A 27651-nucleotide genomic window follows, 5' to 3' on the forward strand; every position below is an offset into this window, starting at 1 on the left:
AAACTTTCTTCATTGAAAGGATGGTCAAGCATTGGAACAGACTGCCTGGGGTAGTGAGGGAGTCACCATCCCTGAAAGTATTCAAAAAATGTGTAGATATGGCCCTTAGGGACATGGTTTAGTGGTGGACCTGGCTGTTCTGGGGTAATGTTTGAACTCAGGGGCTTTAGAGGTCTTTCCTCACCTTAATGATTCTATGACAACCAGAAGCAGGATGGAGCAGGAGCTCTGTGAAAGGCTGTGCAGAAGTCGCTCTGCCTGGAGGCTCACTCGGACCCAGGCATCCTTCATATTGATAAAACTGGCCCTAATTGTACATAGGCTCTGTGCTGGCCCTCATTAGAGAGATTCTGGGATGTTACTCTGCTGTTGGGATGTGGTGCTAGGAAACACTGCTTGAAAGGTACCTGCCTTACATTTCTGAAGTGCTGTCAGGAAAAGCTTTCACCTTGGTTTTGCTTTTTGGGTGTATTAGAAGCACTAGCCATGCATCTGGGACAGGAACAGCCTCTGCTCCATGCAGCTGGTTCTTTGAGTGAGAGAAGTGCCCAATGGACTGCTCAGGTTTGCTGCAGACCCTGGATTTTTATTCTCTTTTTAGTATGTATCAGATATGGCAAAAATGGAAAAAAAAATTCTACAGTTCTTTGATTTTTTTAAAGGTGATGGTATATGAGATGATAGAAGATATCACCATATAAAGATTTTCTGCAGCATTTCAGAAAAAAGATTTAAAAAGATTAAAATATGACTATCTCCAAATAGCTCCTGCTTGGGGCCATTACCCTCTCACATGACAACTGCTTCCCCAAAGTCCTAGCACCAGCTCAGCTTCGATGCAGGAGATGCTCAGTTGTCATTAAAGAAAAGCCCTGGGTCACATTTGCTGCAAAGGCGTTGAAGATGTTCATTGCTGCACCCAGAACCTGAGGAGCCAAAGGCACAGGACAGAAACCTCTGGCTGGAAATGGTTTTGGATGAGCAACGTTGATTTCTTGGGTTATCTCACATGTCACAGAAAATACTGAGTTGATTGGACTCTTGGTGGTCTGGCTGTTTACCCAGTGTTGTTAGACAATGCTGAGCCTTTTGTCCTCATTTTGGGCTCAATTTCTTAGGCTGCAGGTTGTACTGTGTTCAGCAAGAGACCTTGTATTGGTCTCATCTTTAGCTCTGGTCTATGTGAACAGTTCACCTCAGCATAACCATTTGACTGGCAGGTAAAGTTTGCTGCCCATGGGGAAGCATCTGACGTTTCTCTTCCAAGAGTGGAGAGCCCAAACATGCCGTTTTGCAAGGATGTCCTCCCCAGAGGCACGTGGCATCACATGCTGCTGGGGGGTTTCATGAACACTGTCTGTGGCAGGGCCAGGCATCAGGATTTTGGTCAAGATTCAAAACAAGGCAAAGCTGATGTGTCAAAATTTGCTTCCTGTTTTATTGTGACCACTCCTATACAAAGTCATGGGTTGGCTTTTGATGTGGAGTTTGATTTTCACAATGCAATACTGAGGGCCTGACTCCTGCTCATGTAATCTGGTCAGTTGGGACAGCTGAGATGTCCCTTGCCTACTTCAGAACTTGTGTTTTTCTCATTTTTTAAAGTTTCATTTTCTGGACTTGTAACCCATACAAAATTAGTGCAATAGCGAATGTAATGGAGCTCCCCTAATAGATTTACTTGTGACTCCTGGGATTTTGGAGAGGTTCCTCTTTCTTCCCAGAAATGTGAGTGAGAACAAAACTAGGCTCCAGTTTTTTCCAGCCTTTGGCTCTGTCTGAGGTGTGATTTATGGAGAGGGCTTTCCTGTCTTTACAGAGGGATGCTGTTCTTCCTTCCATGTGGTGAGATTCCTGCTCTGACAGTCATAGCAGTAGGCTTGCTCTCATCCTGCCTGCAGCACATTTCCAGGGAGAGCACACCTCTCATCCTCTCCTCAAGCAAAACCAGCTCCGAGCTGAGCAGAGCCAGCGTAGGAGCCCATATTTCTTCTGAGCTGTATGGATGAGCTGCTCAAACCTAAAGATGCTGGATCTTGCAGCTGTTAAAGTTGTGGCCTGTCCAGGAGGATTTCTTGCTCCATTAAGAGATTAGAGACTGTTTCTAGACGAGAGCAGCACAGTGCTTTGTTTCTTCCCGCAGCTTATTACCAGACACAAATAACTTAACCCCTCACTTCCCCCTCTGCAAAACATGCTCATGGGTGGTTACCTGCAGCACAGGAGTATCAGAGTATGGAATTAACAGGCAGTCCAGTGGTCACACAGTTTGAAATCATCGGGCTAATTAAACACAAGATGTTAGTTACTGGTTGTTTTAGGTATTATGTATATGTAATTTTTTTTCATCTTCTATTTTTCCTGCAGGAAAAAACCAAAGTGGTGGAACCCTTGGACTATGAGAACGTGATCCTTCAACGCAAAGTTCAGATTTACAGTGATCCCCTCCGGGACCTGCTGATATTTCCGATTGAAGATGTATCTGTGAGTTTGCACCAGCTGTTTCCCATGTTTGAGGCTCACTCACCTCCAGCCCTGCTTATCTTGGAAAATTTCCACTGTTAACCACATGTTAATTTTGGATGCATTACTGACACATAAAACCAAAATTACATACTAGCGATTTAGGCCCACCACATTTATTAAAAGCAAGTGTGAAGCCTTGAAGACCCAGTTTGCACTGTCTTCTCCTTTCTCCTGCAGATCTCAGTCATTGGGCGACAGAGAAGGACTGTCCAGTCGACAGTGCCAGAAGATGCTCTAAAGAAAGCCCAGAGTCTCTTTGTCAAAGAGGTAGGGGCAAAGTCTGTGCGATGCCTGCCCTCAGCACTTTGTCCCTTGGGCAAGATGCTCTGCTGTAGCTCCTGATCTGCAGGGTTGCAGATCTCTTGGTTTCTCCTCTGTGGGAAGCACTAGTTGCTGGCAGGATAGCTGCATGGGAGGGTTCTCACCTGCCTGAGCTGCAAGGTGCAGGAGTGCAGCAGAGCAGGGGGGATACACAACCTCTGTGGAGCACCCAGAGTGCTGTTGGTTTGTTTTGTAAAGTGCTGCTCTAGGACTGTCCCCTCCAAGTTCAGCAGAACTAAGTGCCAAACAGCAGTCGAGTTGATTTAGATGTACTACGTTTCAGAGGGCAGAAAATTGGTGCTTTCTGGAAAACAGTCTCCTCCCAAATCAGTCCTCCTTTTTTCAGAGCCTTGGAGTGATGTAAATACAAAATTTCTAGCTGTGTGGCAGGCCAGATGCTGTGTGATTTTTGTTTCTGGCTGAAAAGGTTCCTTATGAAATTCTGTATTGCAACATAAAGCAAGCGAAACAGCCTTGTTCAGACCCTTTCTGCTTGTGCTTACCTCACCCAGCAGCGTGTAACCCTTCAGACTTGTGTCTGGTTTTGTTTTGTTTGGTGTAGCTTTCAAAGAGTTGTATTGTTTTCCTTTCAGTGCATTAAAACCTACAGCTCTGACTGGCACGTGGTAAACTACAAGTATGAGGAATACTCAGGAGACTTTCGGATGTTGCCATGGTAAGTGTTGTGCTCCCTTGGAATACTAATGTGTGGTCACAAGGCTGGGGTTTGGTAAGGCTTAGCAGAAGCAGCCTACCCTTTTCCTGGTGTCTGTCCCACAAGGAGCCTTTCCTCTGGAGGTTTGTCACTCTGAAGGTTAGAGAGCCCAAGGTTTGTATTATCATGCCATTGTCACTCAACTCTGTCAGGCAGATGCCCACAATATTGTCAGTCTGGGTCACTGGTCCAGATCCCATCCACCAGTGTGTAAACACCCTCTCCACTTGGGATGAGGACAGACTGCAGTCCAGACTCATGGCAGGATCTGCTCATCCCAAATCAGGAGACTCATTGTCCCTCTGGGCTAACGTTCCCTGTGTGCTACACACAGTGTTCCCATGCCAAGCAGATTTTCTTTGTGCTCTCAGTACAGAGAAGTTGCTGGACAACTTCAGTCTGGGGATGTGGTACTGCTGCTTAGCTGGCAGTGCTGGGGAGTTACGTGCTTGGAAACGCTGGGCTGTGCCAGTGATTCCAGTTCCAAAGCTAATTGGGTTTCTCAGACAGGCACACACATCTCGGATTTCTGATGGATTATTATTTTCTCTGTGATGGCGCCTGCCCTGCTCTCTCTGCCCACAGTCTGGGCATGTCTGGCCCCTCATCCAGGCTGCTCGTGTGCTGGCAACTTGTTAAATTCTTTTTCTTCCTAATTGACTGAAGTGTGTCTGTTCTAGGGGTCTCGGGGGGATGTGAAGCAGCAATGGGGGTAACAGAGTCGATCAAATTGTGTTAAAATTTGTGAATGATCTCGTTTGATCTTGCTTATTTTTCAGCAAGATGGAAGATAAACTGGCCTGCTGTATCTCTTTGTTGCATAAATGCAAGTCAGCAAAAGCTCTGCAGAATCAGACAACTAACAAGAGAAAGCTAATTAGAGGCTGCTTGTGCTTAATTTCCATGAAATGCACTCAGAAGTTAGCTTTCCCCAGCTGTAAGGGACTGTAGGTCTCTTGAAATCTATCTTCTCTGCTCTGCAGTTTGCAGCTTGGCTGTTGCTTCTGGATCCAGCATCAGCTGCTGGCTCAGAGCACCCTTGTGTTCCAATCATTAAACATGAAAATGTGTTGTGATTTCAGTAAATCCTTTAGGCCAGACAAGATTCCAAGCCATGTGTTTGAAATTGATGAAGACTTCGAAAAGGATGAGGTAAGCAGAAGTTTGGTTTGGGTTTTTCTTACATATACCAGCCTAAGAGCTGTTAAAAATCAGATTTCACAAGGCCAATGCAGAATTCAGTTCCTGGGAATGGTTTTCTGGTGAGATGATTTGTGCTGTGAAGATGGGATCAAAAGCGAGACAGTAATTTATTTCAAAGTATGACAAGATAATATCTTGGACCCAAGGGTCTCCTAAATTATCTGGAGGATTAGCCATATTTTTCGTGGCTTTTTCACATGAAATTGAGTATCAGTAGAAGAGGAGAAAAAAGGAAGCCAAGCAGTTACTAAGGAACACTCCTGATGTCCAGAACTAAAAGTAGGCAATCTGTTTTTCAACTACACTGTGATACCAGGGTCCTCCTCTGAAAAGTTTCATGCTTTACAACATAACCTGCAATTTTTAGTCAGTCAGTTCTCCCCAACATATTCACATGTGCCAGTCCTCTGTACATACCATGCCAATGTTCCGAGACATTTGCTTCCTCTGGAAACTGGCATGTTTGTGCTCTACTGGTTGCAGGGAAGATTTGCAGCCCTGGAGCAGCTCTGTGGGAGTGATCTGAGGGCTCTGACAATTGGGACATCTCAGACCTGATGGTTGTTTTGGGTGGTGCAGTATCACATTTGCTACAGAAATGAGAGGCAGGATTTTTCTGTCTCAAATACCACTTGGAGCTTAATCCACGCATGTGGCATTAAGAAGTATTTGTTTACAGGGCAAGGGTTTAGCCCAGATGTTTAAAATTCACATGGCACCAAGATGCTGCTGCTGAGATTCTTACCGAGGGGAGAGGATATTTCTTTGTGGCAGAACTGAAGATTTGGAGGGGTTGTTTCATGCACATTTCTCACAATCACTGTGTATGTCCCAGCACACCTTGGATCTGAACTGGAATGGCTTTATACATGGAAATGTTTTGTCAAGTTTGGCCCTACTCTTTTTTTGGCTGTGTTGTTGGTTTGTTTTACGTCATAATCTTGAGGTGTTCCCTCTTCAGTAATATCTGATCTGGTCTGGAGACATTTCTGTGCATTACGTTATCGGAATGCTTCTGAAAAAACAAAAGGACAAGAATATGCTATCAAAATTTAAAGACCTTTTTTTTCTTCTGGCCAGTGTCCCAAATAGTCAAACAAGAGAAGTTACTGAGGTTTGTTGTGGAAGAGTATTCCAAGTGCTTTGGACATTTATATCTTTTGGCATGACCATATCTGAAGGATTCTGTTACAGTTTCCTGACAGAGCACTTGCATTAGAATTGTGTAATGGAAATTCAAGTAAAAGAAATCTCTTGATGAAAAAAGGTGAAGCATTATAAAGGAGAAATCATGTGGTTTTTTTACCCAGGGAAATAAAGTGTCAGGGAGTTTGCTCTGGAAGTTTGACATGAAAAGAGTGAAAATGTGCCTCTTGGGGTGCAGCAGGCATTATAAACCAGGCCCTTCATGGCTCGTCATCAGACAAGCTTGGGCTGCCTCTGCTGCTGATTCACTGGAAGTCCCAGGGCGAGTATTTTCATCACTCTGTGCTCTCATTTCCCTCCCCAGTGGAGGTCACGGTTAGGTGTAGATGGGGAGCCATTCTCCCTTTCTGGGACCACAGGGCAGGAGCAGATGGAAACCCAGGATGGTGTGCAAAGAGCACCCTGGTTGGTGGAACCAGTTATATTTTAGTTATTGGGGTTTAGTGGTTTTCACCTAAAGTTAAAATGGAGGAATGACTAAAGAAAATGAGAAAGTAATTCAGAAGTTCTGCATTTTGCAACTTCCTAAACAGACCTTCTTGAAAATGTCCTTCTTCCTCAGGTTTTTGAAATAGTGCATAAGAACCAATATGCATTTCCTCATTGCACAATTTCTGTGCATATCAGCATAGCTATAATCTTTCTTTTTTTAAAGGTGACCCAAACTAGCCTGTTTTGCCTTTTTATTGAAAAGAGATATCCCTGAATTAATCTGTGGTAACACCATATGTGCAGCTGTACCTGTTACACATAAATTCTTCATGTCACTGTTTTGCTGTAGTTAAAACAGGACTGCTTTCCAGGGCAGATAAACTCCTGTGTCCAAAGGAATTTTCTGTGGAAGGCAGTTCACCTGACCTCCTCTTTACCTCCACTTTTTCTGATGTTTTTCTGTCTTCCAGGATTCCTCATCCCTGTGCTCCCAGAAGGGCGGTGTCATAAAGCAGGGCTGGCTGCACAAAGCAAATGTAAATAGCACCATCACTGTTACCATGAAGGTGAGTTTGATCCAGTCAGTTGTGGACAAGGCACAAGGTGAAGTTCAGACCACATCTCTAAAGCTCACAGGAGCTCAGTCGGTGGGTTTGGTTTTGGGTGGGTGTCTGTCCCTCTTGTAGAGTATCCCATGATTGATTGGAAAACCCAGTCTGGCAACACTCTTTGACCTTCCCCTGCCCAGAATTTAAGGCTGATGCACTTCAGATGTTAATGGGCAAGCTGAGCAGAGGTGAAACATGGTCTAGTAAAGCAAGATTGTTTTCTGAATGAGCAGCTGAGGCCCAGGAGAGGAAAGCAGCTTAACTAACTGAAACAGCTGCCCTGCAAAGACAACTTTCTGAATTGATAGTTTCCTTGCTGGTAGGAAATATATAGGGAGTCCAGCTTCAAATTGAAATGACAGATCTTGGCGTTAAAAGCAGGGGTAATATCACTGCAGAGATGGAGCATTGCTGACCTAAAAGCAGCAGCTGCCTTGTCTCCTGTTCTCTTCTCTGCATAATCTGGTGTGACATTGCTTAGATTGTTAGAGATTTTTAATAGTTCCCCCACAGATTTGCTGTGGCAATGAGCCCATCTGCTGTCCCCCCATGAAACTGCCTTGTTACAGCAAAGAGAAAGTGTTAGGGAGTTGTGCTCAGTGGTGCAGCTGAAGGATGGCTGCAGTGAAGCTGCTTTGTAAGGGTACATTAAAAAAATCTTGAACAGTCTGGTTGTTACAAGGCTCAATTCAATGAGTTATGCTTTGAGGAGAAGCAGAATAGGACTGTTCATAGGGCTAATTTTAATTTGAGTTTTAAAATGGGTTTGAGGACGATAGTCAGAACAGGATTTTCTGATCCTCTGCTTTTCAGAGCAAGGTCGAAGCAATTTTTTTTTCCTGTAGCTTCCCTAGGAGTTATCATACATGCACAAAGGAGTCAGCTGGGTCTGTTCTGGTCTGAGCATCTTGTGATAATTGGTCTCAGTGCCCAGCATCTCAGACCCACCTTTCTAAGAAGTTATCTGAATTACACTGGCTTCAATTCCAGTAATAAGATCCAGAACCTCCAGTGAAACTCTGATATCAAAGTACTGAAAATCAGTAGTTGTTCTCTGATCTGGTCCCGGTCACTTCTGTGTCTTGCAAAACAACTCCTAAGGCCCATACAGGAAAGCTGAGGACTTTGAACACCTTCAGCTTTATCACCCCTTGGAGAGGCTGCTGTGCTGTGTCCATCTTATGAGGGCTGGTTCTTTCACTGCTGTGCCATGCTGAGCTGTTGGTGCCTCACACTGTTGCCAAGCATGAGCAGAGTGTGTTTTGTGGAGAGCCAGCCCATGGGCAAACTGTCATTAGGCTACAGCTGCCAACCTTTGTTTCAGAGCAACCTTTCCTTTATGGAGAACTGCCCTGGTTTGGCCCAGCTCTCCCTGTCTAGTGTGCAGCATGTTGTTGTGCTGGGTTGCAACAATAGCATCAGGATTGTCCTTCTGTGCCCAAAGGGACTTCCTCAGTTCTCTGTCCATCCATCCATCCATCCATCCATCCATCCATCCATCCATCCATCCATCCATCCATCCATCCATCCATCCCTCTGCACTTGCAGTGCTCAACAGCAGCGCCTGTAGCCTGATGTTTCCTCTGCTCCTAGGTTTATTGTATTCAAATGATCAGCATCTTCTGACAGTGATGTCTGACAGCAGTGCTTACAAGGGGGGGAAGATCATAGGAATAGTGTTTGCTGTTTTTGTAAATGATTCTGCGTTTACTTTTTAACAGAATTCAGCAGATGCAAACGGTTTAGCATGAAATCCCATGGCCTCAAGGGATATCAACTCTGTAATATCTAGAGAGAGAGCTGTCACGGGTTTGTTTAGCATCCCCTGCTAAAATTCTTGAGATTGATTCAGTGAAGTGCTAAATCAGTGTTTAAACTCGCTTAATGCTTTGCATCCTTAGTTTCCCTTGTATTCTGATGCTCTGTTGAACTAAAGGTTTTGTTAGATCTTATAAAACTTAAAGCTCAACAACTTTGGAGCATCTCTACAGCTAATTAGTCATCTAAATAATGCCAGAGGTTTCTTTTTAGAAGGGTTAGGTTACAGGTCAGAGCACGATGCTGCCTCCCAGTCCTGTGCAAGTGAGTGGGTTTATTGAACATGTGCTAGTGCAGTAATGATGGGAGCAGGAAATTACTCGTAATCTCCCATGTGGGATGAAAAATGTTGTGTTTATCTGTAGATCTTCCAGATACAGAGAACAGTAGAAATACTTGCAGTGCTGCTTGCCTCTGCTTCCTTCATTATTCTCTTAACACAATACACAGCAACTCTGAAATGCACCCTGCTCCTTACAGACCTGACAGCATATGGTGCTACCACAGTTGCTGCCAAAACATTCTGTTGAATTATAGTCCAATGTATTTCGGCTGACAAGGATGGAAGATCATCTGAGATACTGGAGAGCTTTTTTTCCTTCTTAAAAATAAGGAGTTCAAACACAGGAACACTTCTCTCAAAGTTACTGCTTTTTGATGTGAGAATTGAACACTAAGCCAAAGCCAGTTCTTGAAAAGAGTTTGTATAAGAAAAACAAACCCAAAGTCACGAAAATGCAAGCAGTTTATTGGATTGCAGTGTTCCTTGGCTTGCATTGGGTGCTAGGAATTTCCACATGTCGGTTCCAAAGTCTTCCAGACAATTCCTTTGTAAATCTAACTAAGGTCTATATCAAAAAGGCTCTGGAAATACCTGCTCTAAGGTGGGATGACTCTTCAAGTGATGTGCTGATCTGAATTTTCTGTGCAGCATTACTTTGTAAATATAAATGAGGCTGGAGCCAGCTGAGAGATGAGCTGGAAGCCCTGGGGCTTTGCTTTACATGGGCAAACTTGTAAAAACAACAAGGACATTAAAATTAAAGATGATGGAAATCTCATTTTATAAAAGCAAATTGTATTTAAATAGGTGCGTCTGCAACACTGTAGGGTCAGCAGTGTTTTTTCCTTACAGTATTTTCTCAATAGAAGGGAAGGCAGATATAGAAACAATGGCCATGGTTTGTGACCTACAACAGAGTGAATACTTGCCTCAGCAAGACTTTGTACTTTTTCAGGTATTCAAGAGGAGGTATTTTTACTTGTCACAACTCACAGATGGCTCCTATATTCTGAATTCCTATAAAGATGAGAAAATTTCAAAAGAATCCAAAGGCTGCATTTTCTTGGACGCTTGCAACGACGTTGTTCAGGTAGGTGTGCTTTCTGTGTGGCTGAACATGAGCTCATGCATTGCTGGCTCTGAGATCCACGTGCTCTTTCACGGTCTGAAGACATGGATTTGCAAACTAACCCAAAGCTGGTCAGCGAAACTGATCAAAAGGCAGACAAGATGTTTCACAAAGGTGCCATACTTTTGGACAGGAAGACAGCAAGTGGAAGAACTGCTGTCAGAGCAAACTGGAAGCATTTCATCATTACCTCATCTGCTGCCTCCCTGCTCTGTCTGTCTCCTTTATCTGTTGTTGTAGGTCAGGTGCCTTTCAAGACCTTGAGGCTTGAAGCAAGTTAGTAATTGGTGTGACTTTGTCTTGGGCACCTTCCTCCTCTATTTGCTGTTTGCACCAGCTTCATATTTCTTAAATTACATCCTGATAAATCCTTGCAGACATGCAGTCCTTTGTGACTTAGGGCCTGCTCAGCGCTTTTAAGGTTTTAGGAGCAGGTACTTGTACAGGTCTAAAACCTGGCTTTGCTTAGTTGTGCCAGAGTAAAGCACAGCAGTTGGTTGATGCTGTGTCTTCTGTCCTTACTGTCTCTGCAGAAGCTTCAAGCACTGAGTGTGGTGGAGCTTGTACAGGCCAGCTTAAATTACCCCAGTGGTTTGCTTTAGCATGGATGAGTCAGAGCTGTGAGTTTTCATTTATCTTTCTGAACACAGTAAAAGCAGTAATACACACACCTTGGTGATGTACGGGATGCGCTTCCCAAGTTGCATCAGATTTGCCTTGGCTTCTGGTTGGAAAATACTGTTTAAAGGCCAGCACAGCTCCAAAATTTTGCATTGAACCACTTGTTTTTAAGATAGATGCCTCTCAGTGTCCTGGAGTGCAACATTGCTTACTGTGTCAGACAAATGCAGTTACTGGCTTCTCTAGGTAAATATTCAAGGTCTGAGGACATCAGAAGGAGCTTGCTCCTGCTCCTTGGTGCAATGTCTGTGGTTTGGTCTGGCTTTCTTTCATCCTCAGTAGCTGGCAGCCATGGACCTGTGCACTGATGGGTCACAGCCATGAAGCCCTTTGTCATTGCTGCACTATTGTCATGTCATGGTGGGTGCTGCATTATATTTTGTGGCATTTGAGCTCAGAGTGCTTTCAAAATGCTGTGGGGCAGGTGTTGTGCTGAGTTGTTGATTTGTATGAGATTTGTATGATACAAATCTCTCTGTTCAGTGTCCCAAGATGCGCCGTTACGCATTTGAACTGAAGACAATAGACAAGTACAGCCACTATCTTGCAGCTGAAACTGAACAGGAGATGGAAGAATGGCTGGTAACTCTGAGAAAGATCATTCAGAGCAATACTGAGAGTTTGGTGCAAGAGAAGAAAGATACTGTGGAATCTGTGCAAGGTCAGTTTGTAACTAAACACCTATCTCCTCCCTTCTCCTGCAGGATGCAAGCAGTGTGCCTGGAGAGGTGTGGGCTGCCCTGTGTAAATAGCAAGAATTGTGGCTGGCATAACATCATGCAAAGAGGCTTATTAGAACACAGACTATAGTTTGAGGAATAAAAGTGAAGGGAAATGTGACCCTTCTTCTGGAAGGGAAATTCATGGCAGAGTTTAAAGGCTCCTGGAAAATTGGCTCTGTGTTGAAGTTTTTCTTTGGAAAGACCTAGGAGACTGTAATAGTACACTTTGATGCAAGTAATGTATGGAAAAATCTTACTCCCAGAGAACAGAGAAGTCTCCGTAAACTGTTTTTGTGCTATTGTTAGCAAATACTGCAGGATGCTTTCTGGCAGAGTGGTGCTCCTGCAGTTGTTTTGAACATCTGTTTCTCGTGTCCTTGCAGATGATGAATCAAGCACGCAGGGTAAATCAGAGAACATCCTGGAGAGCCTGGAGAGAAGCATGCACCCAGAGCTGATGAAGGTAACATGTTTGCAGAGATGGCACTCTACGCCCACAGCTAATTCTGTCCACCTTGTCTTTGAAAGAAGTTTTCTACTTTCTGTGTCTTCAGCTCTAGGGGGAGCTGGACAGGCAGGCACCAAGTGTTGGGGGGGTGTCTCTGTTATCCCGCCTGCCTGTCCCATGGGTGGAACTCCATGGTTTGGCTGCATGCTGCACACCTCCAGGTGTGGGGGCCTTGAGGAAGAACCAGATTTAGAGTGAATGAAGGACTGTAGTGGCTCATTTGGGCTCATCGGGGCTGACCATCCTGGCTGTGAGAGCAGAGGGGCAGTTAGACAGCAGCTGTCTCCTGTTTATGATCCAGAGTGTTGTTGCCTGCTGCTGCCTGCCTTCTCATTTGGCACAGCCACATCACTGTACTGTCATTGCACTGTATTGGTGGCTACAGCTGAGGTACTTTGCATCATCACAGAGGGAACTGGAAAAGTAATATTTTGGTCTGATTCCTTTCTTTTCCAATAACAAATGTTTGCCTCTAAGTGGCCAGGCAGTAATATCAATGCCTTCCTTTGTCCTAGTATGGAAGAGAAACAGATCAGCTGAACAAACTGAGCAGAAATGATGGAAGACAAAACATCTTTTCTTTTGACCCAGAAGTCCAGGTAAACATCCCCGTATTTGCCAATGTGAGGTTTTGCTTACTGTGTCGTTCCTCCCTTGTTCCCATGCAACGCCACAGCACTTGCTTGCAGGGACAGGATGTTTTCCAGTGGACTGAAGAACAGAAGTGCAGCCCATGCCCTGTCAGTGAGAGCAGAATGAGACATCAGTGCACAGGTTACAGCTCAAATACAGGGAGACTCGCAGCAACCCCACATGTGGTCTCCCTCCAACTTTACAGGCTTTTGTGTGATGCATCTTGATGTTGCTGGATTTCAAACTCATCGTCTGGGCCTCTGGGAGGTTCTCATGGTTGCAGAAGAAGCAGTAGAAGTGGTATGGTGAGGGTACCAGCAATACTGTGTGGGCTCAGCACATTTGGAGTAGGGAGCAGTGGTGGTAAAGGCCATGATAGGGGTTTACAGGGTGAGCCTCCGTCTTCAGGGAGTTTTCAAATGTAGGAACATAAAAACAGAAAAAACACCCTATGCTGGTCTGATTCACTGAAGTAGAGGGTCATTGTCTATTGACCTGTGCTATGCTTGGCTTTGAACTTTGCTGAGTTCTCTCCCAAGGTCCAGGTATGAGATTTCAGTGAAATGAGTTCCAACTGTGAACACAGTTTTAGAGAATTGTTCCAGGTTATTTCACAGTTTCTGGTTCTCCTTCTGGCATGCTTTGGCTTGTTGACACCTATGAAATAGAACATTCTCATTTAACAAGGAAATGTAATTAGTCTTTAAAAGGTTTAGTTGTGTAAAATGAGCTTTTCTCTTGGCACTTCTTTAAGGTCCTTAACAGAAAGAAGATAAGCATCCAGGAGGCTTTTTATGTTTTGGGTTTTTTTTAAGAGAAGCTTTGAGAAGTTACCTATGTTCTGGTCAGATAATAAAAATGGAAATATTATTCAGTGTCGAGCATCTAAGATAACGTTTTTTATCTAAGCAAATGGTTAAGCTGAATTCACCTCCCACTTTTTATACCCAGAGTTCTTAATTCTGGTATGGGTCAGTCAGATCTGCTATCACATCAGGCATTCAAAATCATTGCCTAGTCAGTGCTGGTGTGTATGGGCACACTTGTATACATGGTGCTAAGGAAACTGGGAGCAGGAACATATACCTGCAATCTACTTTCCTCATGGAAAGGAAATACAGTAAACAATGGAAAGAGTTCCCCAGCACTGGATTAACAATTGCAGCCTGTATTGCTGAAGTCGCTGTCGGCACCTGATGTTTGGCATGCAGATTTCTGCAGGAATTGAGGGGGGAAAGCCAATAGGACTGTGCCAGACTGACACTGAGAGTCCTGCTGGTAATTGGGGGTGTTTGGTATCACTGTGTCCCCAGTGCCCAGCATGGTGGGTATGGCAGAGGTTTGTTTCAGGCACAGGGACCATCTCTTAAACTAGCCATATCTTCATAGTGAAGATACTTTTCTGATTGTAATGACATCTTAAGTTCTGCTTTCTTCCCAAATCTCTAAATAGTGTTTGGGAAGATTCCCAGGGTTACAGCAAAGCAAGAAGGAACTGAAATCATACTGAGGTTTAGTTTGCTGTGCTCTACAAAATAGGTTGCTAAAAACTGATACATCCCCATGAATTCATGTCTGAGTACATTTGTGTAACATCACCAAATTGCACTCATTTGTGAATGTCCTGTACCTTTTGTACCACTTCAAGATAATGTGATCCCTTAATGTTATTCAGGGGGTTATTTTCTTTTTTAATGAGACCAGATTTGTTTGTTTGCTGTCTAGAGACTGGACTTCTCGGGGATTGAGCCAGATGTGAAGCCATTTGAGGAAAAGTGCAGCAGGCGCTTTGTGGTGTGCTGCCAGGACTTCTCCCTCAACCTCCTCGCTCAGCTCAGCGACAAGGCAGAAGGAGGACCCACCAATGTAAGGGGAACTCCAACGTATCTTGCTTTATCTCCTTTCTCCTCACCAGCAAGAAAAATCCTTGGCAAATCAATCTGGGTTGATAAACACATCCAGTTTTGCCATGAGGGACCTGGACAGGCAGTGACTGCTGACCCAGGGTCATTGCAGGATTTGTCAGCCTTGGTATTTTGGTGTTCTGAAAATGTGTTTGGGGACAGAGTCTATCCTGAATGCCTCAGCTTGCAGGAACTGGCACTGCTGGGAAACCAGTGGTTCAGCAGCATAGGGAATAGGGAGTGTGTGTCTGCCAAATTCTGGGTCTCTGTGAAAGTCCTGTTGGTAGATGATTAAGCTCCGTCTCCAAACCACTCATGGTTGTGTTTTATTTCATTTCCCCTAATGGCAAGGGATTTCCCTGTTCTGGAACCTTCTGACTCCTGGCCTAACTGTGTTCACAGCAGCTTGATTATATGCATTTGTTATTGTGCCAAAGTTGTGCCTTAGCCTAAAAATCTCTTCATGGTATTTTCTGAGCCTCTGATGTCTGCAGACAGCTATTAGATCTCATCTCAGCCTTTGTTCTGCTGGGCTGAACAGACCAATCTCCTCCAGTCTTTCCTCCCAAAACATAATCCCTGTTGTCATGTCCTGCCCTTGCTCTGGCTGGAGTCAGCCCCTTCTGCAGGGGTGCCAGAGCAGCAGGTAGTGTCGCAGTGAAGGCAGCAGCACTGGCACTGCCCAATCTGTACTGATGCTGCCCTGTCTGATGCCTGTTAGAATCACAAAGGCTTTTTTGTGATGGTTGCATATTGGCAGCTCCCAGCTCCATACACAGCACCAGGTTTGTTCTCCTCAGTAACTCCCAGCAGATGGACACATTGCTAATAGCAAAGATTCTTGTTATTCATCCTTAATCAGGTCCAAAGTGAGACCTAATGAGCACATTTTCAGCATGTAATGCCTCTGACTTGTGCTGGAATGTCTGGGGCATTCCACAGTCTTATCTTGAGGACTTCATTTTTATCTTTACATGCATGCACGCCTAATACGATCTTTGAATTAAAAATACGTGAATTATTGCCACTTGCCTCATACTGTCAAGGTCAGTAGCTACAAAGGAGTTGGCAGATTTTGCACATGCAGTTGCTCAGCAGTGTTAGCCTTGTTTTTGAGCTGTCCTAGCTTTCCTCCTGGGATAGCATCTGAGAAACATTTTGAATGTTGCAATTGAGAGATCCAAAGCTGATAGACTTTGGAAAATTAGTAGTGTTCTTTAGCATATGATCAGAAATGCTCTTAAGCTGTTTTCTTTCTCATTGCAAAGGATAAATAGCTCTGATGAATTGAGTTCATATTTTCTTCCTGACTTCATAGTTTGTCACTTATGTAAAAAACATATGGATTACATTCTTTATATTTCACTGATGGCTTTAAAATAGCTTTTTTCAAATTGAGTAGATCAAAGTGAAAGAAGGTGCAGGGAAAAAATGGATTTGTATATTTATAAAGCAAATAAATATAGAGTGTCTGTAAGAATTCTGTAAAATGCTGGTGTACAAAGCTAAAGACACAGACACATGCAGAAGGTTCCCAGTTTCCTTTGGGAGGGAAGGCAATGCTGATACCCTTGAGCCTGTACCATGCTTTTATTTTGACATATATATTAAATCAAATTTCCAGGTTGAGCCCTTTTTCCTAAGCTTGGCATTATTTGACCTGAAAAATAATTGCAAGATTTCAGCTGACTTCCATGTGGACTTGAACCCCCCATCTGTCCGTGACATGCTGCTGGAAAGCTCTGTGTCCGGAGTGGAGGGTGCCAAGGGACATTCCCCAGGCGAGAGCCTCATGCACGGTGTCCCGGAGTCCTCCCTGCGCTACATAAAACGGGTGAATATCTGACTTTCTTCTCATTTGTCTCTGTCAAGGCAGTCTGTGTCAAGGCAGAGGCTGTTCAGTAGCATTGTAGTGTGGTATTACTCACTGTTACCCACTGTGTGGGGAACCAGGAGTCAACTTTTCTTGTGAGTTGTGGGGTTTTGTTCAGTGTCAAAGTTGCCACATCAGGCTCACTGGTAGTGACAGGTAAAGCACCAGGTAGAGTTTTTCAAGACTTGACCACACTCAGGCCTGGTGAGCCCCTGTGGCCCATCTGCACCAGCAACCAGGGCAGGGTCTGTGTGGGTTGTGGGAAGGGGCAGTTTGATGATTGGGGCCAAACCGTGTGGTGCATGTTGGGTTTGCTGCTGTCTGACAGTGACTGCTTATCTGTTGCAGGGGGTTTTCTCTGTGACCAACCCACATGCAGAGATCTTCCTGGTGGTCCGTGTGGAGAAGGTGCTGCAGGGCAGCATTGCACACTGTGTAGAGCCCTACATGAAAAACTCGGACCCTGGAAAGGTATTGGTGGGGCCATGAGAGTGTCTGCGTAGTGATGTTCTCTGCTGCTGCAAGGAGTAGCATGGTCTGAAACATGGACTGTTCCTGCTGCTCTTTAGTTTCTTTTTGGCAAATACAGTCTTCATCCATTCCATTTGCACTGTTCCCAGGCTGGCTTCAGCTGAGCTGTCCTGGGAGATTCAGTTCCTTCCCTTGGAAAGAGCTGAGGATTTTTAAAAAGAGCCAAGCACTTGGGGCAGGGGAACCTTTCCCCACTGCATTTTGACAAGGCAAAGCCTGGGCTGGCAGCAAAAAGCAGAATACTTCATCCCCAGGATGAAATATCTCTATAGAATCACAGAATCCTTTAGGCTGTAAAAGCCTTGTAAGATCGAGTCCAACCATTAACCCAGCATTGCCAAGCCCAACACTAAACCGTGTCTCCAAGCACCACATCTACATGTCTTTTCAATATCTTCAGGGATGGCAACTTTACCCCTTGTCTGGGCAGCCTGTTCTAGTACTTGATAATGCTTTCAGTGAAGAAATTTTTTCAAATATCTGAGGGAGAGACCCTACTGCAGCCAGTATCAGTCTCTGCATGTCAGGTGGAGCTGATGCTGTGTTGTTGCAGCCACTCAAAATTAGTTCCTGAAAAGTCAATTATAGAACAAATGGTGATGGTGGCATTCCCTTGGCACACTTGGTAAGTCTGTATAGGATGAGCCAATTGCAGTTAGTTTTGGGAAATAACGTAATATAGTAGGTTTAATATGACTGTGCCCTCTATGTTTGTTATTGCCTTGCAAAGGAATAGCTGTGGGTGGTGTGAGGTGGCAACAAGGATGTCTGTCAGCTGCTGCAGCACCTGGGGAGCTGTGCCTCACGGAGTATGGAGAGATGCTTCTTCCTGGAGAGTGCAGCACTCTTTAGTCCTTTTTCAGGGCAGCAGAAAAGTCCTGGCACACACTTAACCTACCTCTCTCATGTTTTGCAGACTGCCCAGAAAGTCCATAAGGTGGCCAAGCAGGTGTGCAGCCGTCTGGGGCAGTACCGGATGCCCTTTGGTTGGGCTGCCAGGTTAGTCTCCTCAGACTGAGCTTTGCTGTGGCAGGAGCTGCTGCTGCTCTGAGTTATCCAAGACACAAAACGGCCGAGTGGGCGAAGGGCCAAGTGACTGAAGTCAGTGAAGTTGCAGCCTGGGGCAGAGTTTGGCTCTGACTTCCAAAACAGAATCGGGATTGGCCTGAAATGCTCTATCTAGAATTAGAAACAAAATATTAAAAAGTAAACAGTGCTGGGAAGGCAGTAACCTTCCTGATGACCTGTAGCTACTACTGTCGGGGAAGAACATTCCTGGGGACAAATTACACCATCCTGTGCTACCACAGAAATCCGTGCAGTAACTCCCTCCTGACACCCGCCATTGCCAGGGACAGGATGAGAGCAGAGGACCTCCCAGCCTGGAGGTGGCAATCCGCTGGGGCTTGTTTTTACATCTTAAACTTCGCTTTATTTAGTTCTTGAGAATGGCTGGAGGTAGTGATTCCATTCCCTTGCTGTTCTTTTAGTGAGACTGATAAAGTATGTCAGTGCTAACTCTCTTAAATCTCAGTCAGAGGAAAGCCTGAAGGCAAGATCATCCACTGCCTCCCAGTGCTAAATTGCATTTTGGTGCTGACAAAAGGGTTGGTACTGACATGGGAATACAGAAAACTGTCACAGTGGGATGGTATTTTCCTGTGACACTGGATGCTCACCTTCGAGGTAGTGTTTCTGGGATGCCTCTGAATCCTGGGAGCCACCATTCAGCCCTCATTCAAGTGGTGCCTCAGCCTAATGGTGTCCTCTGAGTTGGCATTGACTTGGATTGGCTTCAGATTTGTTCCTGCTGGTTAAAGAGCTGCCTTTGGACACAAAGATGCTGAGTGACCTGGTGCAGGGAGCTGTGCTGCTCTGCATCCCTAGAACAGTTTCCCTGAGGGTTTCAGAGGAAGACGTTTGCACAGAAAGGAACTACAGTTGCTTTCATGTTAGTACTGTACACAGACACCCTTTATTTCCAGGAGTAGAGATGCTGGTATTCACCCAGGGCAGAGTCCAGTCTCCTGCTCTGACTTCAGGAGGAAGCTGATGTATGTCCCAAAACTGGCTTTTATTGTGCAGTCCTTTCCTAGGAGGCTTTCAGTGCTCTGACCCCATATGTAAATAGGAAGATGCTTTACTGCTTGATGTTAGTGGGAGGGAATGGAAGGGTGTTTGTGATTATGGACCAGGCTTGGAAATGGGCTGAATGTGTCCTCCTGATCTGGCTGGAGAGAAGGGAAATGGGTGATGTCCCATGTGATTCAATGTGACACGTGGGATTGCAGGCTCTATGGGGTCTGAGCACCATGTGAGGATGGGAGAGCAGTCAGGTCTGCTGGTGTTCAGAGCAGTCATAGGCCAGTGAACCTCTCACCTGATAAAACTGCCTTTCAGACCTGTCAAAGATCTCAACATCTGTATATTTCCCAACATCTAGCAGATTTATCTCTTTTTTTTCCTGCAGACCAGTTTTCAAAGACTCCCAGGGTACTCTTGATGCTGAAGGAAAATTCTCACCCCTGTACAAGCAAGACAGCAGCAAACTCTCAAATGAAGATATGCTGAAGCTTTTAGCAGAGTATAAGAAGTAAGTGTGAGGGACTGGTGTTGGGGCTGGGCAGGCATTTTAACATACATTTTTAAACAGATGACAATTTCTAAAATACTCAGAGGGTAGCAAAAAATACAGCTGATGTGTTCAGCACCTGAGCTTTCAACGTTCATACTCTTTTTCCTTTCTCCCTAACACAGACCAGAGAAGACAAAACTACAAGTCATTCCAGCCCAGTTAAATATCATCATCAAAGACATCCCGCTAGACTTTACAAGTAAGGATCTTGGATCTTAAAATAAATGGTGATGGCTCGAGCCTCAGGAGTTAATGCTTCTGTGGGGAATTTTGCTGATTCATTAACAAGAGTATCTAGGATCTGCAATGAGAAATGAGTAATTCAGCACAGCAGCTGCCTTGTAAGTCTTTCTGATGGATTCTGTGGAGGAAAATGGTCCAAGTGCAGAGGTTGACCCGAGGGATGCATATACTTTGCAGTTTGGCCATCACATCCTAAATCTAAAGGAAGCCACCTGCCTACTTTTGCTGGTATTACACCAATCTCATATGACATTTTTGATCCATAACACTGGAGAGCTTCACAAACATGGTCAGTGTGATTCTTTACTTTGCATTTAAAGAATCTGAGGCAAAGAAAGGACTTACGATGTGTTACTCCATGGGCTTTTGGAAGCTGCTGTTATAGGCTATGTAGGCTGATTCCTGTCTAAAAGGCTTTTCTAGTGGACTTAATTTTTTCTGTTCTTATTCTCGTCTAGATTGTGTCACAGCTTCTTATATTCCTATAAAGCCTTTTGATAAAAGCTGTGAGGACATTGCAGTGGAAGTGGAGGAGCTGGTTCCAGAAGTTGCAAAATATTGTTACCCATTCACTGTCTACAAAAACCACCTCTACGTCTACCCCTTGCATTTGAAGTATGAGAACCAGAAGGTGTTTGCAAAGGTGAGTGACCTGGAGTGTGGGCTGGAGCTGCTGGCCTGTAGCAATGGTTCATCATTCTGTTCTCCCTCATTTCAGGCAAGGAATATTGCTGTTTGCATTGAGTTCAGGGATTCAGATGAAGCTGATGCCAAGCCATTAAAGGTGGGTGCCTGTTAATAGGGCTGCCATTTGCTCACTGCTGTGCCAGCCAGACTGAGTAGGGCAATAGGAAAGCACTGACCTTCCATTGCTGTTTTAATTTGACTGGCTAATTTAGGGTGGCAGCAATCCTGAATTCAGCTCTTCATTTGTGTTTCCAGTGTATATATGGCAAACCTGGAGGCCCTCTCCTGACCACAAATGCATATGCTGCTGTGCTGCATCACAACCAGAGCCCAGAGTTCTATGATGAGGTAAAAACAAAATGTGGGAAATAGCAGATTTTCCTGGATGCTACAATGCCAAGGGGCTTTTCAGGGATACCTCTTTTTGCAGGGCAGGGTGAAATATGGGTAAAGATAATCATCAGCCCTTTGCTTCAGCAGAAGGGCTCAGCAAAGCCAGAGCCTTTGTCAATTTTTAATGTCAGTTTGTTTTCTGCTGTCTTTACTGTCACGCTTTGTGCACTCCAATCACACACCTCCATTAATAAGTAATGTTGCAAATGTGATGGAAGTGTTAGCCAGGAGTTATTTAAAATGGTTAAGAGTGTGTCTTGTGTAACTGCATACAACATAGCATTTGTGAAATAAAGTAGAACTAAAATATTACTTCAAAACTAAAAATACAGTCTGATCTGTCATGATATCATTTTAGATTAAAATTGAGCTTCCAATTCACCTCCATCAAAAGCATCATTTGCTTTTCACCTTCTATCATGTCAGCTGTGAAATTAATACAAAGGCAACATCGAAAAAACAGGACACCGTTGAAACTCAAGGTATGTTTGATGCTTAAATTATTTCTGTTGGAGTGTAAAAGGCCAAGATAAAATGAACGTCAGATCATGAAAAAAAAATTCATTAAATTACTAGCCTATCTGAATTTTCTTTTCTAAAAGTAACCTAATACAAAATCATAGATCTAAACTGGAATAAACTCAACGTTTTCAGTGTATACTAGAGCTCACATTTTTGCTGTAATCTATCAGCTCTTTCTGCATGTTCCTGACTTACAAATGGGCTGTTGTCAGGCAAGTCACCAACAAAAACTTGATTCTTGATCAGGGCCTCAGCGGCCAATCCTGCCCACACTAGTCATGTGCACACTCAGGTCCCACTGGTTGGATTGCCTCTCCATTCATCCAGTCCTCGATGAACCCTCATCATTGTGCACAGCCATGGCTCACACTCTATTTCTGCCCCTCAAACCCTCTCCTGGTCTTGGTTGTGCTGTGTCAGAATTTCAATCACCAAGTCACTGGGTAAAAGGTGCTTTAACAACACTGACGTGGTTGATCCCAGCCTCGGTGAAACCACTTGCACAACGACAGGTTTGGACTTCCCAGAGGGAGGCACAGCTCTGTTTGAGCTGAACATCTCTCACTGTGTGTCTGCTAACTCTGCCCCACTGGTTGCCTCCACAGTGGGATACGCCTGGGTCCCGTTGCTGAAGGATGGGCGGATTGTCACTCTGGAGGGGCATTTGCCGGTTTCATCCAACCTTCCACCTGGTTACCTGGGTCTTGGAGACACAGAGTCACGAAGGGTAGGAAGGCCATTTGAAATGGGCTTAAATGTAAAAGAAAGAGGAAAGCTGAGATTTTGTTACCACTCTAAGTTCTGGGCTTCTGTTTGTGCTCTGCTCAACTGAAAAGGTCTCTACTGCAGCGCACCCCCAAAGCTTAAGGTTGTTAGGGGTGGGAAACAGGACACTTAATTCCACTTTCCCTGGTTATACAGGTTATAGAGGGTATTTCTGTGGCAGGCTGGACTGGGCTGTTGCAGATGGCAAGTGCAGGAGAGTGAGCATGTGAGCTCTGTGTGCCTGCACAGAACCACCTTCTCACCAGTCCGAAACCAAGTACTTGAATTGTCTGTTCACAGCAGCCCAGTGTGGATGCAAAGTGGGTGGATGGAGCAAAGCCACTGTTTAAAATCAGAATCCATTTGGACTCGACCATTTACACCCAGGTAAGGCAAACACTTTGCTCTTGAAGGCTTCTAACACAATTGCAGAGGAAGTAGTTGCTGTGTCTCTACTGCTGCTAAACTGTAAGTGATGTGGGAAAGAGGTACCTGGTTTGCAGAACAGCACTGAGATACTTCTGTCCCAGCAGAGCTGGGATTACTTGCAGGGATCTGCTCCTTGTGTGGATGTGAGGAGGTGGTTGTGTAAGTGAATGAGCCCAGGGGAGAGGCTGATGTTTTCTTGGTCAATTGCACTGCAACTGGCAGGACAAAGGAAATACCTGAGCAAATGAGCTGCTTCAGTGATGCAAAAAGAAAGAAGAACTGGTGGATATGAGAGGCTTCCACAAATCAGAGAATCATTAAGATTGGAAAAGACTGCTAAGATCAGTGAGTCCAACAGTTAATACTGGACTGTTTATTAAGTTTTTTTGAAAAGAAGTTCTCTGACAACAGCAGACATAAGAAAACAGAGTCTATTTTCCCTTTGAAACCAGTTTTACCAAGTGCTTGTGCATTCTGCCATCTTATGGTAGTAGTGGACTTCCTCAAACTTCCTGTGATATGCAGCAAAGATCCCCAGCATGTGCTCTGGGGCACCTCCTGTCAGCACTGCTCATGGGGAAATGTCTCTGGCAGGACTTGTCCTGTGCTGAATGTCATCAGCTGCATGTACATTCACAGAAATTCACTTTCAGCATCTGAGTCTGTTTTAGTGTCTTAGAGATTCTGTACAGCACTGAGAGCAGCACAGTAGTTCCACTTCCCACCAAATTACATTCCCAGGTGCTTTTCAGAGTTAAATAACCTAGTAATTAAATTCAGCCTTGGAGAAGGAGGCAGAGTAATGGGAAGGAGAGCTTAACTCAGATGGGCAGTAGGATGTCAGTGATGCAGGAAGATCAGGCAGTCTCTGAAGAGCTGCAACTGTGAGAGGAGGACTTCTGTTTCTCCAGGCAGTGTTGAATGGGGATTGGGACTCAGAATGGTGCAATGACAGGAGAATTTTAACACTGCAGGAAGTTTTGTGCTTAATCTTGAGGTTGGTTGGGAGCCAGGGGAATGGGTATGTTGGAAAAGACAGGGAGCAGTACTGCAGTCCTGGGCATCAAGAGAACCACTGGAAGGGACATGGGCCTTGCTAGGGCTGTGGCCCACTGTTGCAGATAAAACAGTGGATTTTTGAGCATAAGCTGCAGAGTAGGTGTTGACAAATGTTAAGGCTGCTGAACTGAACTTGTTTGTCTTTTCCAGGACATGCACTTGCACAAATTCTTCCAATACTGCCAACTGGTTCAGGCGGGAGCTAAGGAAGTCCCAGGAGAACTTGTTAAATACCTAAAGGTGAACAGTGCCTGTGGATGGGCTTTGTTTGTATTTTTACAGATCATCAGCAATTACCCAGACCCCTCACCTGTAGGAACCCACCCTCACTGCAGCACTGGGGCCTGTGCACTGTGCAGTATCCTTACCTTTGCTCGCTGACACGACTGTGTGTGCTGCTCCCCTCTGCCTTCCACAGCAGATAAAGCAAGCATTGCTCTGCCATGCTCATGGCAAACCTTCCTGGTGGACTTGCACATTCTTCCCTTGCTGCCCTAGGTCTGATTGAGACTTTTAAACTGCAGCACAATTTCTTGTTTTCTGGAAGACCATTCAAAATAGGATTTTATTTTTTTTAGGCTGAAAAAGATATGTGAGATTATCAGCCAGTTAAACTTGACGAGAGATGACCTGTGAGCTAGACTCAGTTTTTTGGCAATTGCTGCAGCATGAGTAAGGACCTTGGAGCAGGTCCATCAAAGGCTTCTGCAGGGAATATAATTCCTGGCTCTTTACTGTTGTTTCCTTCCATCACTGCCTGATTTTGAGAGTGCTGCTGTAGCAACAGCTCCGCTTCCATTGGTGGTGATGTATATCCAGGAAGTTATGAATGTGTGTCAGATAATGTAAAAACATTTTAAGAAATGGAAATAATGGCAGGTTTTGAAGCCAAGCACTCAAATCACAGTAGCTTTGTTGTAAGCATTTCATCAGGTCCCAGCCCTGCCCAGCTCCAGCACCCTTGCTGCAGCCTACAGACAGGGAGACGTATATGCTAACCACAAGTGAGGGATTGTTCATCACCAACACCTCAATAATTTCAGTACTTTAAATACCTAGATACAGATTTAGTGACTTTTCATTAGATTTGCAGGTTCAAAAACTGAAATGCACTGTCTTTCCTAAATTCGTATCGTGAGATTCAGACACAAGAGCTCTGAGATGAGTAGAGAGCATATGCACCACATGATCTTGACCTTCACCCAATCCCTTAAATCCCATTTCTGATAGCAAGCTAAGCTTTTTGGAGAAAAGTCTCACTGCAAGTCATTGGGCAGCAGGTTTTCATGCTCTGAAGGCACTTGTGAAAATGGGACTTCAAAAAACTGGCACAAAGTGATGAGAAGACTTGGGAGCAAAACTTCAGCCTTAAATTCTGGGGTTTTGGAGTCAAATTGTAGCCTATGACCTCCAATTAAGTCATAGCTACCCGGACACATCTGAGACAAGCATTAATACCTGCCATGAGTGATTCATGCTGCTCCCCAAAGGCATGCAGCTGGGACCTGTCAGCTGGAAGGAGGCAGCAAGTGCTGCTGTGGGTCCAAGTTCCCCCATCCTCAGTGGGCTGAGGCCCACACCCTGAAGCATTTGCTAACGCCTGTCCTATTGCCACAGAAATGTCTGTGGACTGTAAATGTTTAACATCTGCAAAATATTGAACTAAAAGTGTCTGTGTTTTGAACATTTGTTTTAGTGTTTGCACGCCATGGAGACCCAAGTAATGATTCAGTTTCTACCTGTAATTCTTATGCAACTATTTAGAGTCCTCACAAACGTGACCCAGGAGGATGAAGTAGCTGTCAACTGCACTATGTGAGTGTGGGGCAAACTATCCAGTCTTAGTTGCAAATGACAGTGTAAAGCAGGGTCTGTTTTTGCAGTACAGGGTGATAAATGGCAGCACTGTCTGTCCCCTGCTGCTGTTTTCCACTGGCTTATCTGGGTGGTGTGGGGTGTTGTGGGGCCCGGGTCCTGGGAGCTGTGTGGGGAAAAGTGTGGTACTTCAAAGATACTCCTGGTTTGTTTTCCAAGAAAGTTTGGTGGAAGGGATGGATCTGGGAGCTGAGTTACTGGGGTATCAAAAGGCTCCAGAGTATCCAGGTGCATCCCAGCTGCAGGCAGCAGATGTGGGGAGCAATGTCCGGGTCTCATCCCAGCACACCAGTCCCCTCTGTCAGGATTGCTACCGGTGCCCTGGAGCTGGGCACGTTGTGCAGCAGCAGCAGCAGGAGGCGCTCCAGCTGTGCTTGCTCAGATTGCCCGGCGCTGCTCCGGCGGCCCCGAGAGGGCAGCACCGTTCCGGGCCCGCGGCGTTCCCGGCTGCGGGTGGTCTCCGGGATCAGAGGGAGCTCAAGGTGCAAAAGCACCTTCCCTGCCTAGCGCTGGCCACGACCACCTGAAACTGAAGGATGCGCTAAAAGGTCCATCTTTCTCCCAGGGGTCTTCCTCAGTGAAGTGCTGCAGTGCAAAAAGGGATAGTGGATGCTACTCCATGGGGAGCCTCCTCTGGTTCCGGTACATACCATGCATCCATGTACCAGGAGCATCCTGCTCCCATGAAACTGGAGGTTGGAGACTGAGCCTAGGTCCCCCAGCAATGTAGGGCTTCATCTCTGATCCGTAGGCATGCTAGGCTTGTTCTGTGGTGCCCCAGAGATGCAGGGCTTGAGCACTGGTCCCCAGGGATACAGGACTTGAGCCCTTCTCCCCCAGGAATATGGGAGCTGAGCCCTGGTCCCTACAGGATGTGGGATGTGAGCCCTGGTCTTCAAGGGATGTGGTGCCTATTGCAGTCACAGCCCTGTGCCACATGTTTCAGTGTGAGGACTTCTCCTGTGTGGAGCACTATAATTTCACTTTGAATCACCAGAGGGCAAGGACAGGGGAACAGGTGACCCCAGATACTTGTTCGGTGACCAACTCCACTTCCAGAGATTTCTTCAAAGCTTGGCCTGATGCTTTCCAGTTTGTCAGTAGCGCTCTATTTAATGACAACTATTTTTTCGTCATACTTTCATAGGGGTATTTAAAACCCAATTTATCTGATAAATGACTTGTAAACTCCTCCTTGTGGTTTGGCCTGTGGGATTTGTGACAACGTGAAATAGTTTGTTGTTCCCTCTAGCAGAGACTGGAATGTAAATCCCCAGTGCTGGCTGGGAAAACCAGACTCTTGCTGCCTTCAATAGCTGCCTGGGAGTGCTTCCAGAGGGCTGGCATGTTCTCCAGGATCTGCTTGACCCTCCTGAACTTCAAGGCAACAACCCAAAATAGTCCAGTGCATGTAACAAGAAGCATATGATGTAAGTTCAATAAAAAAGGAAGCTTCCAGAATTACTTAATTCAGAGGATGCAGGAAGGTATCAGAATGAACAGGGATGAAGAATGTTCCATCTCACATCATTGTGCAAGGAGTCTTGAGTGTTGGAAGTCAGCTGGTCTGAGCAATACCTGGTCCAGGAAAAAAGTGAAGAAGAGTCTTTGGCCACCTCATCTCTGAGTGCCTTGTGCAAGGGTGCTGCAGCCACAGGAGCTGTGAGGGGTGCTAGCCTGCAAATACTGGCTCTCTGCAAATCAGGCCATGCCAGCAGTGAGGGTTTTGGGGTTGAGCAGGATAGGGCACACATGATGTCTGCTTTCGTGAGCTGAAGGAACTTGCCTTGACATTGCATGCTGAACACAAACCACATTTCTCCCCAGGGTTCTTCTGCATATTGTGTCCAAATGCCATGAAGAAGGTCTAGACCACTACTTGCGCTCCTTCATAAAGGTCAGTCATGACACACCGCTCCCCAAAGCTCCCTGCTGGGAGCAGGCACACTC

General features: G+C 45.2%; 1 protein-coding gene across 3 annotated transcripts in view; it reads left to right on the plus strand.

Annotated features, from left to right (window-relative positions):
• The window catches only part of DOCK11 (dedicator of cytokinesis 11), a 78559-nt gene that overhangs the window by 15590 nt on the left and 35318 nt on the right, over positions 1 to 27651 (plus strand). For 2 of the 3 annotated variants that reach the window (XM_071569707.1, XM_071569710.1), the window contains exons 2-25: positions 2368 to 2484; positions 2704 to 2793; positions 3441 to 3523; positions 4645 to 4714; positions 6874 to 6969; positions 10068 to 10202; positions 11406 to 11583; positions 12028 to 12107; positions 12668 to 12751; positions 14511 to 14651; positions 16314 to 16523; positions 16911 to 17033; positions 18010 to 18092; positions 19564 to 19686; positions 19851 to 19927; positions 20430 to 20614; positions 20690 to 20755; positions 20914 to 21006; positions 21410 to 21533; positions 22179 to 22300; positions 22639 to 22725; positions 23977 to 24066; positions 25523 to 25641; positions 27529 to 27598. In XM_071569707.1, coding sequence (XP_071425808.1) covers positions 2368 to 2484; positions 2704 to 2793; positions 3441 to 3523; positions 4645 to 4714; positions 6874 to 6969; positions 10068 to 10202; positions 11406 to 11583; positions 12028 to 12107; positions 12668 to 12751; positions 14511 to 14651; positions 16314 to 16523; positions 16911 to 17033; positions 18010 to 18092; positions 19564 to 19686; positions 19851 to 19927; positions 20430 to 20614; positions 20690 to 20755; positions 20914 to 21006; positions 21410 to 21533; positions 22179 to 22300; positions 22639 to 22725; positions 23977 to 24066; positions 25523 to 25641; positions 27529 to 27598 — 2646 coding nt within the window. The remainder of the gene's footprint in view (positions 1 to 2367; positions 2485 to 2703; positions 2794 to 3440; positions 3524 to 4644; positions 4715 to 6873; positions 6970 to 10067; positions 10203 to 11405; positions 11584 to 12027; positions 12108 to 12667; positions 12752 to 14510; positions 14652 to 16313; positions 16524 to 16910; positions 17034 to 18009; positions 18093 to 19563; positions 19687 to 19850; positions 19928 to 20429; positions 20615 to 20689; positions 20756 to 20913; positions 21007 to 21409; positions 21534 to 22178; positions 22301 to 22638; positions 22726 to 23976; positions 24067 to 25522; positions 25642 to 27528; positions 27599 to 27651) is intronic. The other variant, XM_071569708.1, reaches the window with a different exon arrangement.

Source organism: Pithys albifrons, chromosome 14, assembly GCF_047495875.1.
Source record: "Pithys albifrons albifrons isolate INPA30051 chromosome 14, PitAlb_v1, whole genome shotgun sequence".
Classification (NCBI taxonomy): Eukaryota; Metazoa; Chordata; class Aves; order Passeriformes; family Thamnophilidae; genus Pithys; species Pithys albifrons.